Source organism: Notechis scutatus, chromosome Z (genome assembly GCF_049901735.1).
Source record: "Notechis scutatus isolate UNSWTSFEM ecotype Mainland chromosome Z, rNotScu1.2, whole genome shotgun sequence".
Lineage (NCBI taxonomy): Eukaryota > Metazoa > Chordata > Lepidosauria > Squamata > Elapidae > Notechis > Notechis scutatus.
In genome coordinates this window covers 116,242,284-116,256,473 of record NC_142025.1, presented here as the reverse complement: position 1 = coordinate 116,256,473, position 14,190 = coordinate 116,242,284, and the positions used below count along the sequence as shown (strand labels likewise).

Sequence of the window (14,190 nt, the reverse complement as noted above, 5' to 3'; positions counted from 1 at the left end):
TGCTATGGTTGTAAGTGCAAGAACCGGTTGTCAGGTTTTTTTCAATGACATTGCAACTTCAAAAGTCACTAAACGAACAGTTCTAAGTCAAGAAGTACATATATAACATTTGTTCTAAGTTCATGCAGGTAGTTAAGACATGAAAATGGTAATAAGCTAGATGTCCTAGAGCAGGGGTGTCAAACTCAAGGCCCATGGGCTGGATCCAGTCCATGAGTTGCTTTGATCTGGCCTGCAGGGCTACTCTGGAAACAGTGAAAGACCAGCCCGCAGTGCCTCTACCAGCAGAAATGGAGATTGGGACCATGCTTGGCCCTCCCAGGCTCTGTTTTGGCCATGACAGCCTCCTTCAGCCTTCTTCCAGCAAAAACAGAGCTCTGTTTTCACTGGAGAAGGCTGCAGGAGACCTTCATGGCCAAAAATGGAACCTGGGCAGGCCATGGGTTGCATCCTTGGCTTCCATTTTTGCTGGCAGAGGGCTGCCGGAGGCTGCCACGGCCAAAAACAGAGCTTTGATGATTATATGCTGTATACTGTCAAACTGGCCACACACCCCTGCAAGGTCAAACACAACCATGATGCAGCCCTCAATGAAATTGAGTTTGACACCCATGTCCAAGAGGCATACACCAAGTCAATTATTTAACATTGTGTTATTGATTTAATCCTCCACCCCCCCTCTCTCTTTCTCTTTTCACAGGTGAAATAACCATCATCCCTTTCCTATCAATGAAGCACGCAGTCAAATGAGACCCCATCTTTTCCCCTTCATCATCCATTTCTCTCGCCCATCCTTCATGACCACTGTTTTAAGCTACACTGTTTTAAATGTCACAAAAAAAACTATCTACTTTCACCTGACCCTGTCTCTACTTCGGCAGCCTTAACAATAACAGGAAGAAACCAGTTGGTTTTCTACATGGAAGTAAAAAGGCTCTAGGAAAGGAAATAAATTTAATATCTTTACCCAAACCTTCACAAATGCTAAGGAACTCATTAAGGGTGCACAAACACCAAATTGTAATCCTGTCCCCTTACATCTCAAAGGGAAAATGTTAAAAGAGCAAAGAGAAATATTGTGCACTTTTCAAGCCAAACCACCTTTGGATCATGAGTAATTTACTGGCCTGGCACATTGCAAGACGTGATGGATCCCCTGGCATGCTAAAATCCCTTTTCAAGAATGACCCTGTTTTTATTTTTCAAGAAAAGAGGGCAAAGGAAAACCCATTCCCCCACTTCCAATACTTAACTTACCAACTTATTTTTCAGTATCAGTTTTGTTCTCTTTTTTGTGTGCGTAGCCAGAGGTGGTATTCAACCGGTTCAGACCAGTTTTGAAATACCAGTCATGGAGATTTTGAGCAGTTCAGAGAACTGGCAAATGCAACCTCTGGGTGGCCCTGCCCTCCTGCCTCCCCCGTTCCCTGGTCTATATTCCCTTGTTTTTTAGCTCAGCCGATTCACATGGCAGAGCAGATTGCTGCGCCTCAGCTGAGCTAAAAAACAGCTCAGATCACCAGCTGAGTCTTTAAGTGGTCTTTGAGGTGGTGTTTGAATGCTGCACATGAGCGCAAAGTGCGTTCTCATAGAACCGATAGGAAAAGATTTGGAATCCCACCACTGTGTTTAGCCCTCTAGTGCTAAACAGCTGGTCACCATTTTCTTTAAAGTCAATTTAATTAACTATTTCATTTACTTCAAATTGGGGCCAGAAAGTTTCTTAGTCCAATGTAAAAAATAGCAAACTGCTTCTATAGCAGGGGTTCCCAACCTTTTCTATATCCCTCATCCCTAGAACGCTTCTGATATATTCTCACACCCCTTACAAAAGTAAATAATTATATAATTATTCATATACACTATAATTTTGAAACTTCTCAACCCAAGCTTCTGTACCCACTGGAATATTGTCTCGCAACCCCAGTTGGGAACCCCGTTCTAGAGTCCAAAATCAACGGTTGTTTTGCTTGAAAGTAGAGGTATCCAGAAACATGTGTTGTATGTTCCTTGATTAAGGTTATGTATAGATATTATTGTGAGGTAACATAAATGAGCATTAATCTTTTTTTTTCAGTTTATGAAACTGAATAACACTGCCTTGGCAATTGCATTTATTTTTTCCTATTAGCACTAAAGTTTGCCCTTTTGTGCGATATAAACTGTATTAAAATAGTTTTTTTATTGCATTTCATTATATTGTGCTAAGTTTTATGCTGTATACTGTACTATTCTTAAGATCATTGCTTATTTTTTCTGGATTTTTTTTTAACTTCGATAGTTGCACTGAATCTGACTATATTATTTTTCTTGTTCCCCATCATATAATTTTCTCATTAAGTGGAATTAGTCTGTAAAATTTTTGCTACTACATAAAGTTGCTCTTTCTATATATTATTCTTTGTCTCTATCTTTTTTTAAAGGGGGGGTTGGAGGGACTGCAGTAAGTATTGATTTTACATCCAGTGGGAGTTGACTCAAGTCATCAAAATCAAATTGATGGCATTTATTAATAACAGCCAGTTGGGTGTAGTGATTGGATCAGATAAGAAACTGGAGTAGTGGGAGTTCTAGTTCCACTTTGGGAACAAAATCGCATGTCCTTGAGCCAGTCACTTTCCCTCATCCCTAGAAAGGAGGCAATGCCAAGCCACCACTGAAAAATCTTGCCAATAAAATTGCAGGGACTTGTCTTCAAGAATCAGATGTGATTAAATAGAAGCGGGGGGAACCTTATACATAAAAAAAATCACAAATTTATAGCCTAAGTACCGATGGTGGGAATGTTTACAAGAAAAAGGAGAAATAAACTTTAAAAACAGGATGGAGATCAATAACAAATGTTCCCAGGTACAGATGTTTTCAAGTTTTGACTCTAGAGTGTTCGGAAATTAGAGAAGTTGTAAATTTCAGCACAATACTTTCCTAAATAGCAATAGCACTTTGATTTATATAGTGCTTTACAACTCTCTCTAAATGGTTTACAGAGTCAGCATATTGCCCTCAACAATCTGGGTCCTCATTTGATCAACCTCAGGATAGTTTATTCAATTGTGCCTCATTGATTCAACATATCCTTAATGGGTTTGTTGTGACAAAACAAAAAAAACAACACTCCAGAAAGTTAAGGGAAACCCATAACCCATCTTTCCTGAGAAATGGTGAGATTTCTCAACAAATATTGCAATCCTGAAAACAAAGCAAATAAAATTACTATAGCCATAAATCCAGTGCAATCAATAAAATGCACCCCAATCAAACATTTAATAATGTTCATATATAAACATAATCACCTCTGCAGGCAGTCATTCTGTCCCATAACAGTACCCTTCTCATCGCATATCGTTATTACTTAATCATAAAGTTTTGTTACAGAAAAAATGATTTTAGGGTTTCTTTCAGCTTTAGCATCTTCCTGTGGGCACATTCACCCAAGAATAGCTTCACTGAATAGATAAAACTCTTGTGTTGCACAGTTTCTCCACAGATAACCATGAATTATATTATATATTAGCATCAGGCCTTGGTTGGTTCCTAAAAAGCTAAAGACATTTTTAATCTTCCTAGTACACCAATATGAGACATATTAGGAAATGTTATTGATGTTGAGACAAAATATGTTGAGACTTTGGAAAAAGTGCAGAAAAGAGCAACTAAAATGATTAAAGGCCTGGGGGACTAAAACATATGAAGAACGGTTTCAGGAACTGGATATGGTCAATCTAGAGGAAAGAAGGACTAGGGGTGATATGGCAGCAAATATGGCTGCCACAAAAAAGGGGGTCAACCTGTTTTGCAAAGCACCAGAAGGCAAGACAAGAAACAATGGATGGAAGCAAGGAGAGAAACTTCCTGACAGGATAATTAAGCAGTGGAACAGAAATTGTGGGTGCTTCATTACTGGAGGTTTTTAAGAAGAGACTGGACAGCCACCTGTCTCAAATCTTAAATTTCTTAAAATTAAGAACACATTGCAGAAGACAATCATTCATAAGAAATCACATAGATGGATTAATGTATTCACTGAGAGAGGAACTTGACTTGAAGTTGTTTTCACCTATATCACAGGTTCAAGTTGGGGAAATTCAAATACCAATGAGGAAAGTCAACATTCCTATTTAAAGGCCATTTGTTGTTCTCTGTCCTCCAGATCAACTTTATTTTTCAAACTACAATATGTGTCATAAAAAATAAGAACAATTCCATTGTTGGAAGATCATTCTTGGGTATCTTGAGAAGAACATTTGTCTATTGTCTCCATTGTCTGTATGTCATGCCTGCTTGCTTTGGAATCCAAATATAACAAAGACAAAAGCTGTATGTTTATCAAATGCTTAAACTGAGGATAATGGATGGATAGAATGGGAGAGGGGGGAGGAGAGGAAAGGAAAGGAAAGGAAGAGAGAAAAGAAGAAAGGAATATAGAAGGGAGGGGAAGGGGAGAGGAGGGAAGGGAAGGTAGAAAAAAGGAAAGGAAAGAGGATTTCATCAGAGGATGGAAGTGGAGAGAGGTGAAGAGATAGATCTGCAGTTTGTACATCAGACTATGGGGAAATAGAAGCAGCTTATTGGACCAGAAGCAAATCTTTTTCAAAGAAGAAAACAGGGAATCCAGTTGGCTTTTGGAAAAAGCACCATTGGGACTACCATGATCTCGATTATTGAGAATCTCTATAGACATATGATATTTATTTATCTTATTTATTTATTTTATTTGTCAAAAGCTTACAATATAACAGAAACAAGAATAAACATAAGTTTAAATACAAGAAATATGAACTAATGATTGGAAACAATAGGACAGGGACAGTAGGCACAATTGTGCACTTATGCACACCCCTTACAGATCTCTTAGGAATGGGATGAGGTCAATAGAGGTTAGTTTGAGGGCAAAGGAGTGGGGGTTGGAGCAGGTGACAAGAGAATCAGGTAGTGAATTCCAGACATTGACCACTCTGTTGCTGAAATCATACTTCTTGCTATCGAGTTTGGAGTGGTTTACATTTAGTTTATATCTGTTGTGCATCTATTGTTGTTGTTGTTAAAGCTGAAATATTCATTAATTGGTAAGATGTTGTAATATATGATTTTATGTACTATGCTTAAGTCTAATCTTAACCAGTGTAGTTCAAGGTTGTCTAAGCCTAGAATCTCAAGTTGGCGCCCAATTCTGAGGCCCAAATTGCTATGAAATTTAATTCACTTCCTCCAGAAGTTTTGGTTGCTCCAACACTGGAGTTTTTTTAAAAAAAATATTGGACAACCATTTATTTGGAATGATATAGGGTCTCCTTGTTGAGCAGGGGGTTGGACTAGAAGACCTCCAAGGTTCCTTCCAACTCTGTTACTCTGTATTTGCCTCCATTATTATTTTACAATCTCAGTGATAGAGAGAAAAGGGGAGGAAGCTACTATCAAAATAGGGACCTATCATTATGGATTTGGTATGCTTGACTAGAGGCTCTTCTATGGGAAATCCTGTTGATCCCTATAAAGTGCCATATAAAAATCTTTCCACCCTTTTGAGTCAGGCAGGGAATATCTGACATCAATGTTTCTCAGTGTTGGTGGCTTTAAGATGTATGGCAAAGTAATTGCCAAAACGGCTGCACTGTGTTTTGTATTTATAGTTGTAAACAATAAAAATATATACAGGTGAAAACATTAAAAAAATAAAATGTGCAGAAATGGATAAGCTACACTTACAATTAAGGAAAAGGAAGAAACTGAATTTTTTTTGACTTGGGAGATATTTTATCAATGGTTAACTGACAAAAACAGGAGCTAGAAACAGAGAAATATAGGAAAGGATTAGTGATATAAGGAAGATATGTTAACTTGGTTAAACAAATAGTATGATTATTATGGTTATTAACTTTAATATAATTGATATTAATGCAATGAATATTGTTGTAAATATTGTGATCATTATTTTCTAAAATGCTTTGTACCCAGACAACACACTGTTCAATTGAAATTTGAATTTTTGTATGTTATAAAATAAAATAAAAAGTTATTACAAAAAAAAGATGTGTGGCCTTCAACTCCCAGAATTCCCCAGCCAGCATAGCTGGTTGACAAATTCTGGAAATTGAAGTCCACACATCTTAAAACTACCAAGGGTGAGAAACCGTGCCCTTCATAACATTTTTAAAAAACACTTAATGCATTATAGTTTGGTTTTCCCCACCAAACCTGATGTTTTCACCTCTTGCTGAGTCAAATTGCAAACGGAAGCTAAGTTTCTATTCAAAGCATATTGGAGTTCTTCTTCTGAAATTATGAATCTATCACTGTTAAGCTTCAGCTCAAAGTGGAAGTTTCAGGTACAACTCTTGGTGTGTAAACAGGATGCATCTGTTCTCAAGCTGACTTGCCGACAAAGAGTTAGGAGACCATCAATTGATGGTGTCAGCCATTTTGTCATGAACAGCAAACATCAGGAAGAAATGGAGCGATCAGAGTTTTCACTGCGGCCACAATAAATTATCTCCTGGAAAATACCATGTCACATAGATTAAATGTGCCAGAAGTTGTTAGCTTTGAGGTTCTCAACAGTTAAATGCTTCTTCTGCTTCCCCCCAGAAATGTATCATTTGTCATCAATAGAATGTCCCACATGGCTCATTTTCTTGCCTCAATTTTTTTGGGGGGGTTTGTCAAGATGGAGACTATACAACTATAAATTTAACAGCACCATGAGTCAGCTGGTACTTTTTAAAAGAACATTTCAGCCCATGAGAAGGAAAATACTTTATCTACTATTTTTTTTATATTCTATTATTATTTGATGACTCCGGTGGAATTAATCCTATGGGGCCATGATTGTTCATTTCTGACATCAAGAACAGCTATGTGGACATCCTGGTTATGTGAGACTGCATAACAATATAGAAACTTAGGTTTTGAAACCTCTGCTTGTTTCTACCGATTTTCCCACTTAGAGAAAAAAGGGAGCTATTAACTTTTGTTTTAAAACAGGACCTCAAGTTCTAGAAAGAAGTCAAAAGACTTGAACATTGGGCTATATCTAATAAAATGTGAGAAAAATAAGGTTTACACCTAGGAAAGAAAAAAAAACAAATGTACAGGTATAGAATAGGCAATACCTGACTCAGTAGTAACTGTGAGAGGGATCTAGAATAGACAACTACTTGAATATGAGCCAGCCTTGTGCTGCAGCTGGCAAAAAAGCAAACACAGTTCTAGGCTATATAAACAGAGGGATAGAATCAAGATCATGCAAAGTGTTTAATACCACTGTATAATGTCTTGTTAAGACCATACTTGGAATAATGCATGCAGTTTTGGTCATCATGATACAAAAAAGATTTTGAAATTCTAGAAAGAGTTTAAAGAAGAACAACAAAGATGATTAAGGGTCTAGGGACTAAAACATATGATGAACTGTTGCAAGAACTGAGTATGTTTAGCCTATGGAAGAGAAGGATTAGGGGTAACATAGTCTTCCAGTATTTGAAAGACTGTTACAAAGAGGAGGAAGTCAACCTATTTTCCCAAGCAGAAGTAACAGATGGAAACTTATCAAGGAGAGATAGGTGTATTTGCACAACATTGGAAAGGTATGGAGATCCCTACAGAAGAAAAGATAATTAAAAAAAAATACTAGAATGTGCAAAAATGGATAGAAATTGAAATTAAAGAGAAGGAAGATGTGGAATATTTTGAAACATGGGATTTGTTTTATCAATGGTTAACTAACAGAAACAGAAGATAGAACATTTAAAATTATAAGAGAACTGTTGCTCTTTCTTTATATAATAAAAATTTTAAAAATATATTCAGAAAAAAAGGTGGGGTACATAGCTTAGAGCTAAGGAGAAATTTCCTGACATTGAGAACAATTAATTACTGGAAGGGCTTGCCTCCAGAAGTTGTACATGCTCCACCATTGGAAACTTTCAAGAAGAGATTGGACAGCCATTTGTCTGGAATTGTGTAGGACAGAGGTCTCCAAACTTGACAACTTTGGCTGGAGCTGGCTGGAGTATTCTAGGAGTTGAAGTCCACAAGTCTTAAAGTTGCCAAGTTTGGAGACCCCTAGTGTCAGATCTCCTGCCTGAGTAGGGGGTTGGAAAAGAAGACCCCCAAGATTCCTTCTAATTTGGATATTCTGTATTCTATTCTGTGTAATCCAGGTCAGAGGTTCCAACCCTGAGTACTAACACAACTGTAAAGTTACAGAGGCAGAATCTTGTAAATCTGAAAGCACCTCTCCCCTTCCTTATTTTTACTCTACCTAATCTGGGAAGGGTACATTCCAAGATGTTTTCTATACCCCTGTCCCTCTGTTCTCTAGACTTCTGGTCTTCCTTCTGTCTTTCAAGATTTTCCTACATACCATAACACCTCAGCAACTGGATAGTAAATGGGATTGTTGATGTTTTGCAAACTAGCAGCCTGTGATCTGGGTGTTATGGTGAAATCATAGATATATGGCTTATTGTCTTTAATAACAATACATGGTCTCCTTTTGTCCTGAACCACATTTCAATGTCAAGGTTTCCATGCTTCTCTTGAATAATGATGGTAGCATACATTAAGATATTAAGTCAACATGACTCACATAAGGCATTTAAAGATTAAAGGAGCAAAGTGAGATCATATCTATCTAACACTGTGATATAAACAATGCCATGATGTACATCACAACATTGTAGCTTCTATTGGTTGTCCATAGCCCTATATGAAGATGCTGAATTTGAGAAGGTAAATGACTTACATCAGGGGTCCCCAACCACTGGTCCGCGGACCGGTACCGGTCCGCGGGACAACTCCTACCGGGCCGCGGCTTGCTGGGCGCCGCCATCTTTTTCATGAAAAAGTGCTTCCGGTGAGCTTTTCCAGGTAGAAAGCTCACCGGAAGCATGTTTTCATCAAAAAAGATGGCGGCGCTTAGCGCTTCGTGAGCTTTTCAGGTAGAAAGCCATTTCTGCCGGAAAAGCTCACCGGAATGCTAGCGCCATCTTTTTGATGAAATGTGCTTCCGGTGAGGTCACCGGAAGCACTTTTTCATCAAAAAGATGGCGACGCCAGCTGATGCCGATCCGGGCCGCGGCGCCCAGCTGATGCCGGTACCAGGCCGCGGCGTCAAAAAGGTTGGGGATCACTGACTTACATGAATAACAGAATAAGAGAATTGGAAGAGACCTTGGAGGTCTTCTAATCCAACCCCTTGCTCAGGCAGGAAACCCTTTACCATTTCAGGCAAATGGTTATCCAATCTCTTCTTTAAAAACCTCCAAGTTGAGCTTCCACAACTTCTGGAGGCAGATTAATTGTTCTGTCAGGAAATTTCTCCTTAATTCTAGGTTGCTTCTCTCCTTGACTGGTTTCCACCCATTGCTTTTTCTCCTGCCTTCAGGTGCTTTGGAGAATAGGTTGACTCCCTCTGTTTTGTGGCAGCCCCTTAGATTTTGGAACATTGCTTTCATGTCATCCATAAATCCTTTTCATTAAATTAAACATACCCAATTCCTGTAAATGTTCTCTATGTTTTAGCCTCCAGTTCCCTAATCATCTTTGTTGATCTTCTCAGCATCTTTTTGTTTTTACATTGTGGTGATCTAAACTAGATGCAGTATTCCAAGTGCGATCTTAATGAAGCAATTGTCAGACTCCAAAACCCAATAAAGACACATTGTGATTCTTCAAAACAGATTTCTTTATTGTTCTTTACCTATAAACAGAATCTTGCCTAACTAATGCATGCTACCACCGCTGTAAAACATGCATTCTGGGAACTATTGGGGAGGTGCTCTTTTCACTGTCTTTTTTTCACACAAATTATCTCAGGGATGTCAAACTCAATTTCATCGAGGACTGCATCAGGGCTGAATTTGACCCGGGGGGTTGGGAAAGCATGGCAAGGGGGTGTGGCCAGCTTGCACAGCCTTCCCAAGCTCTGTTTTCACTGGCAGAGGGTTGCAGGGGGCCGTTGAAACCAAAAACGGAACCCAGGCAGGCCATGTGTGGTATCCCTGATCTCTGTTTAGCTAGAAGAGGACTGCAGGAGGCCCTTGTTGCCAAAAACAGAGCCTGGGTGGGCCATGCACAGCCTCCCCGGACTCTATTTCACTGGCAAAGGGTTGCAGGAGGCCGTTCTGGCCAAAAATGGAGCCCTGAAGCTCCCAAGCTCTGTTTCCACTGGCAGAGGCACCACGGGCTGGTCCTTCTCTGTTTCTAGGATGGCACCTTGGGCCAGATCTAAACACCTTGAGTTTGACACCCTTGAACTATCTGAACTGAGTTATCTCTGGAATGCACCTACACCCTCCTGAGAATCCAGACTACAGTCCACTACAGCAATTGCCACTTTTCTACCAAAGTTTGCCCAATGTTTCATGCTGGGTTGGATTTCAACTCCTGGATTCCAGTACACAATGTCTGAACACTATTCAGTTACACTTTTTATTTTTTTATTTTATTTATTTGGTTTGTCAATTGGTTACAAGATAATAGGTATAAGTAAAAACATAGTTATGAATACATGGATACATATAAGAAAAATAAAAGAAACAATAGGACAGGAATGGTAGGCATGTTGGTGTGCTTATGCATGCCCACTACAGACCCCTTAGAGAAGGGGTGAGGTCAATAGTAGAAAGTTTAAGGTTAAAGATTTTAGGGTTTGGGGAAGAAACCACAGAGTCAGGTAGAGTATTCCAGACATTAATCACTCTGTTGCTGAAGTCGTATTTCCTGCAATCAAGTTTGGTGCAATTAATCTTGAGTTTGTATCTATTGTTTGCTCTTGTATTGTTATGGTTGAAGCTGAAGTATTTATTGACAGGTAGGACATTGCAGTGTATGATTTTATATACTATAGTTAGATTGGACCGAAAACGGCATAGTTCTAGGTTTTCTAGGTCTAGAATTTCAAGTCTGGTGGCATAAGGTATTCTGCAACGAATAGAGGAGTAGAGAACTCTTCATGTGAAATATTTCTGGACTTTCTCAACTGTGTTAATATCAGATATATAATATGGGTTCCAGACTGATGAGCTGTATTTGAGTATTGGTCTAGCAAATGTTTTGTATGCTCTAGTTATTAGTGTAATATTACCATAGAAAAAGCTATGTAAGATTAGGTTAACAACTCTTAGTGCCTTTTTGGCTATGTAGTTACAGTAGGCTCTAGCACTTAGATCATTAGAGATGAGTACTCCAAGGTCCTTGACAGAGTTTGGATCATCAACAAGGTCTTGACTATTCAGCCTGTATTTTATTTTCTGATTATTATTTTTTTGCCAATATGTAAGACAGAACATTTGTTTGTTGAGATTTGAAGTTGCCATTTGTTTGACCATTCTGATACATAGTCAAGATCTTTTTGAAGGGTAGCAGTATTGTCTGTGGTATTGAACAGCTTTATATCATCAGCAAAAAGAATGCAGTTGCTCTTGTTATGGTCACAGAGGTCATTTATGTAGAGTATGAAGAGAGTTGGTCCTAGAACACTGCCTTGGGGAACACCACTGTTGACAGGTACAGAATTTAATAGGACACTCTCAATTTTGACCATTTGTTGTCTGTTTGACAGGAATACTTCTATCCAGTTATGCAGGTGTCCAGAGATACCATAAGATTTTAGTTTTAGGAGTAGTTTGTCGTGTACCACTGAATCAAAGGCTTTACAGAAGTCTATGTAGATTGTGTCTATTGCTTTGCCCTGATCCAGTTGTGTAGTCCATATTTTTTGCAGTATAAGAGTTGCAGATTGCAGGATAGTTTTTTTCTGAAACTAAATTGTTTATTAGAGAGTAGGTTGTTTGTCTCTAAGTGGAGGATAATGGATTGGTTAATAATTGATTCCATGACTTTACAGGTGACGCAACATAAAGAGATAGGTCTATAATTTTCAACTAGGCTGGGGTCTCCCTTTTTGAAGATGAGGATGACCATGGCTTGTGACCATAGTTTTCACAAGGAGCTGGTCCTGAAAGATTTTTCAAAGATTATGCTTAGAGGTTTGGCTATGGCAGTGGGTAGCTTTTTTAAGAAGTAGGCACATATTCCATCCAGTCCAATAGATAGAGATGGTTTTAGATTGCATAGTGCTTATTCAACATTGTCTTCTGTAAAATCGATATGTATTAGATCATTGTAGTTGTCTGTGGTTCGGCTAGGAAATACTGGGAATGATCCATTGCTGTTTACAAATACTGAGCCAAAGAATGTGTTAAAGATGTTGGCTTTAATAGTGTTGTTGTTGCAGTCTTTACCATTAGGTCTTTTCAGGGGTGGGAGGGACCTTGAGTCTTTTAGTTTGTTGTTTACAAAATTGTAGAAAGTGCGGGTGGAATTGGTGCATAGAAGGTTTACTTCTCTTCACTTCTCTTCCTTAATGGGCTAAAGGAATTTTTAGTCATTGCTACAAAACTCTGGAAGGCCGATTTAATGAGATGACAAAAAGATAGCTTAGCAAGGGATGCTATATACTTAAAAGTATTTTGAAATGAAGAGTTAAGCTGTAACTGAAAGAAGCATCCAAACAAAATGCATACATGCTTACATGGTCAGTGTGGCTAAGGAAGAGGGAAGGAAGAAATGAGAAATCCAGCTGAACAGTCTTAGAACACTTTAAATTTAATTCCAAAATGGTGTTTCAGAGCACCCAAAAAGCCTGAAACTCTCAAAAGTAGCCACATCTCCTCTCAGAATTACATGGCAGTTTCAGAAGGCAACACTTCCAGGAAGACATGGTTGATTTTAAAAATTATGAATGGAAGTTGCATATGTGTTCCTACAATTGTGGAGCACCTTTTGCAATAAAATCCCAAGTTTAATGTAGTCTTGTTCTTGATATTGAAAATACTGTGCTCAGTCATAACATTGTGATCTTCCTAAAATGACTCTTTCACCAGAAACATGCCACCTCATGATAAGATGGGCAACAAACAAGTTAAATAAGTAAGTAAGTAGGTAGGTAGGTAGGTAGGTAGGTAGGTAGATAGGTAGGTAAGTAAGTAAGTAAGTAAGCAAGCAAACAAACAAACAAACAAACAAATAAATAAATGTAACAGGGATGAATAGTGTGAGCATGTCATTGCAATTGGAACAGAAGAACAAAGACATAATTCAAAAGAATGCTAAGATCCATCTTAGCATTATTTGTGTCCATCTATCCTACTCTTTCTTAATTTCCATAACTGTCTAATTTCTGGCCTTTATCTCTAGGAAGTCCCTGTGTCTGTTCAGAACTTTGAGAAAATCCTGAGGATGCTTTAGTTAGTTAGTTAATTAGTTAGTTAGTTAGTTAGTTAGTTAGTTAGTTAGTTAGTTAGTTAGTTAGTTAGTTTTGGAACTAAATTTCTGTAGGCCTGCAGAAATTAAACTCTAAAAGCTATGCTTGATGAACCTTGCTACCATATGTAGAGTCCACAAGTCTACCCTATGTGCATTCAAAACAGGAAGTATGGCTGAAGAGAGCTAAACTTCAGCTTTACTTCCTCTTCTTCTCTTGCTTTAATCAATTTCCTTCCAGATTGACATTTCTTTTCAGCAGCCAATTTTAATATTAGAAGAGGCACAGACAAGACATATATATGTTCACAGTAAACAAACAGCTCTCACAAAAACAGATAGTATAAATAAGCATTCATTAGTTTTATCAAAACATAAACAACCACGAGCTTAATCCAGTAAAAAAAAGGGGGAGAACTAATCACACAAAACATGTGTGTGTATGTGTGTGTGTTCTGAGTAGTATTATGCTATTCCCCAAAAGACATGGTGGGAAATGGAAACACCTGGTTCTACTTGTGTGAACGTCATAGCCCCAAATTTTTGTCACACAATCCCCAGTCATTAAAATCCTTGTCTATCCACCAAAACACAGAATGCAGTTTCCAATCTTCCAAGTTTTCCATCCCAGGATGGATAGTTATATGAATCAATTTCTTTATCTTTTTTTAAAAAATGGGATATTGAATATTTCATTGAATTAGTAGGCCATCTGTGACAATGTACACAAAATCTTGGGAAATTCAGTTAACATGATTCTGGTGACCAGACAGTCCCAACAGAAGTCAGAACCCAGGTATTTAAGGCAAAATGTGATTTCTAATTCTAGATCTCTATATAAGTTGATTTTAAGTAAGACTTGTGATGTCCTTGTTGTAATCATGGGAGCAGAAAAGTGTTCAACCTTTTGTAATTCAGGAAAGT

General features: G+C 38.2%; 1 protein-coding gene and 1 gene segment (V, D, J or C); both read left to right on the top strand.

The window, feature by feature from the left end:
* Positions 1-2,390, top strand: part of LOC113426700 (uncharacterized) — a 32,308-nt gene extending 29,918 nt beyond the window's left edge. The window contains exon 14 of the mRNA XM_026689092.2: positions 701-2,390. Coding sequence (XP_026544877.1) covers positions 701-709 — 9 coding nt within the window. The 3' untranslated portion in view covers positions 710-2,390. The remainder of the gene's footprint in view (positions 1-700) is intronic.
* LOC113426703 (Ig gamma chain C region-like) overlaps positions 1-14,190 on the top strand; it is a 97,101-nt gene that overhangs the window by 66,493 nt on the left and 16,418 nt on the right.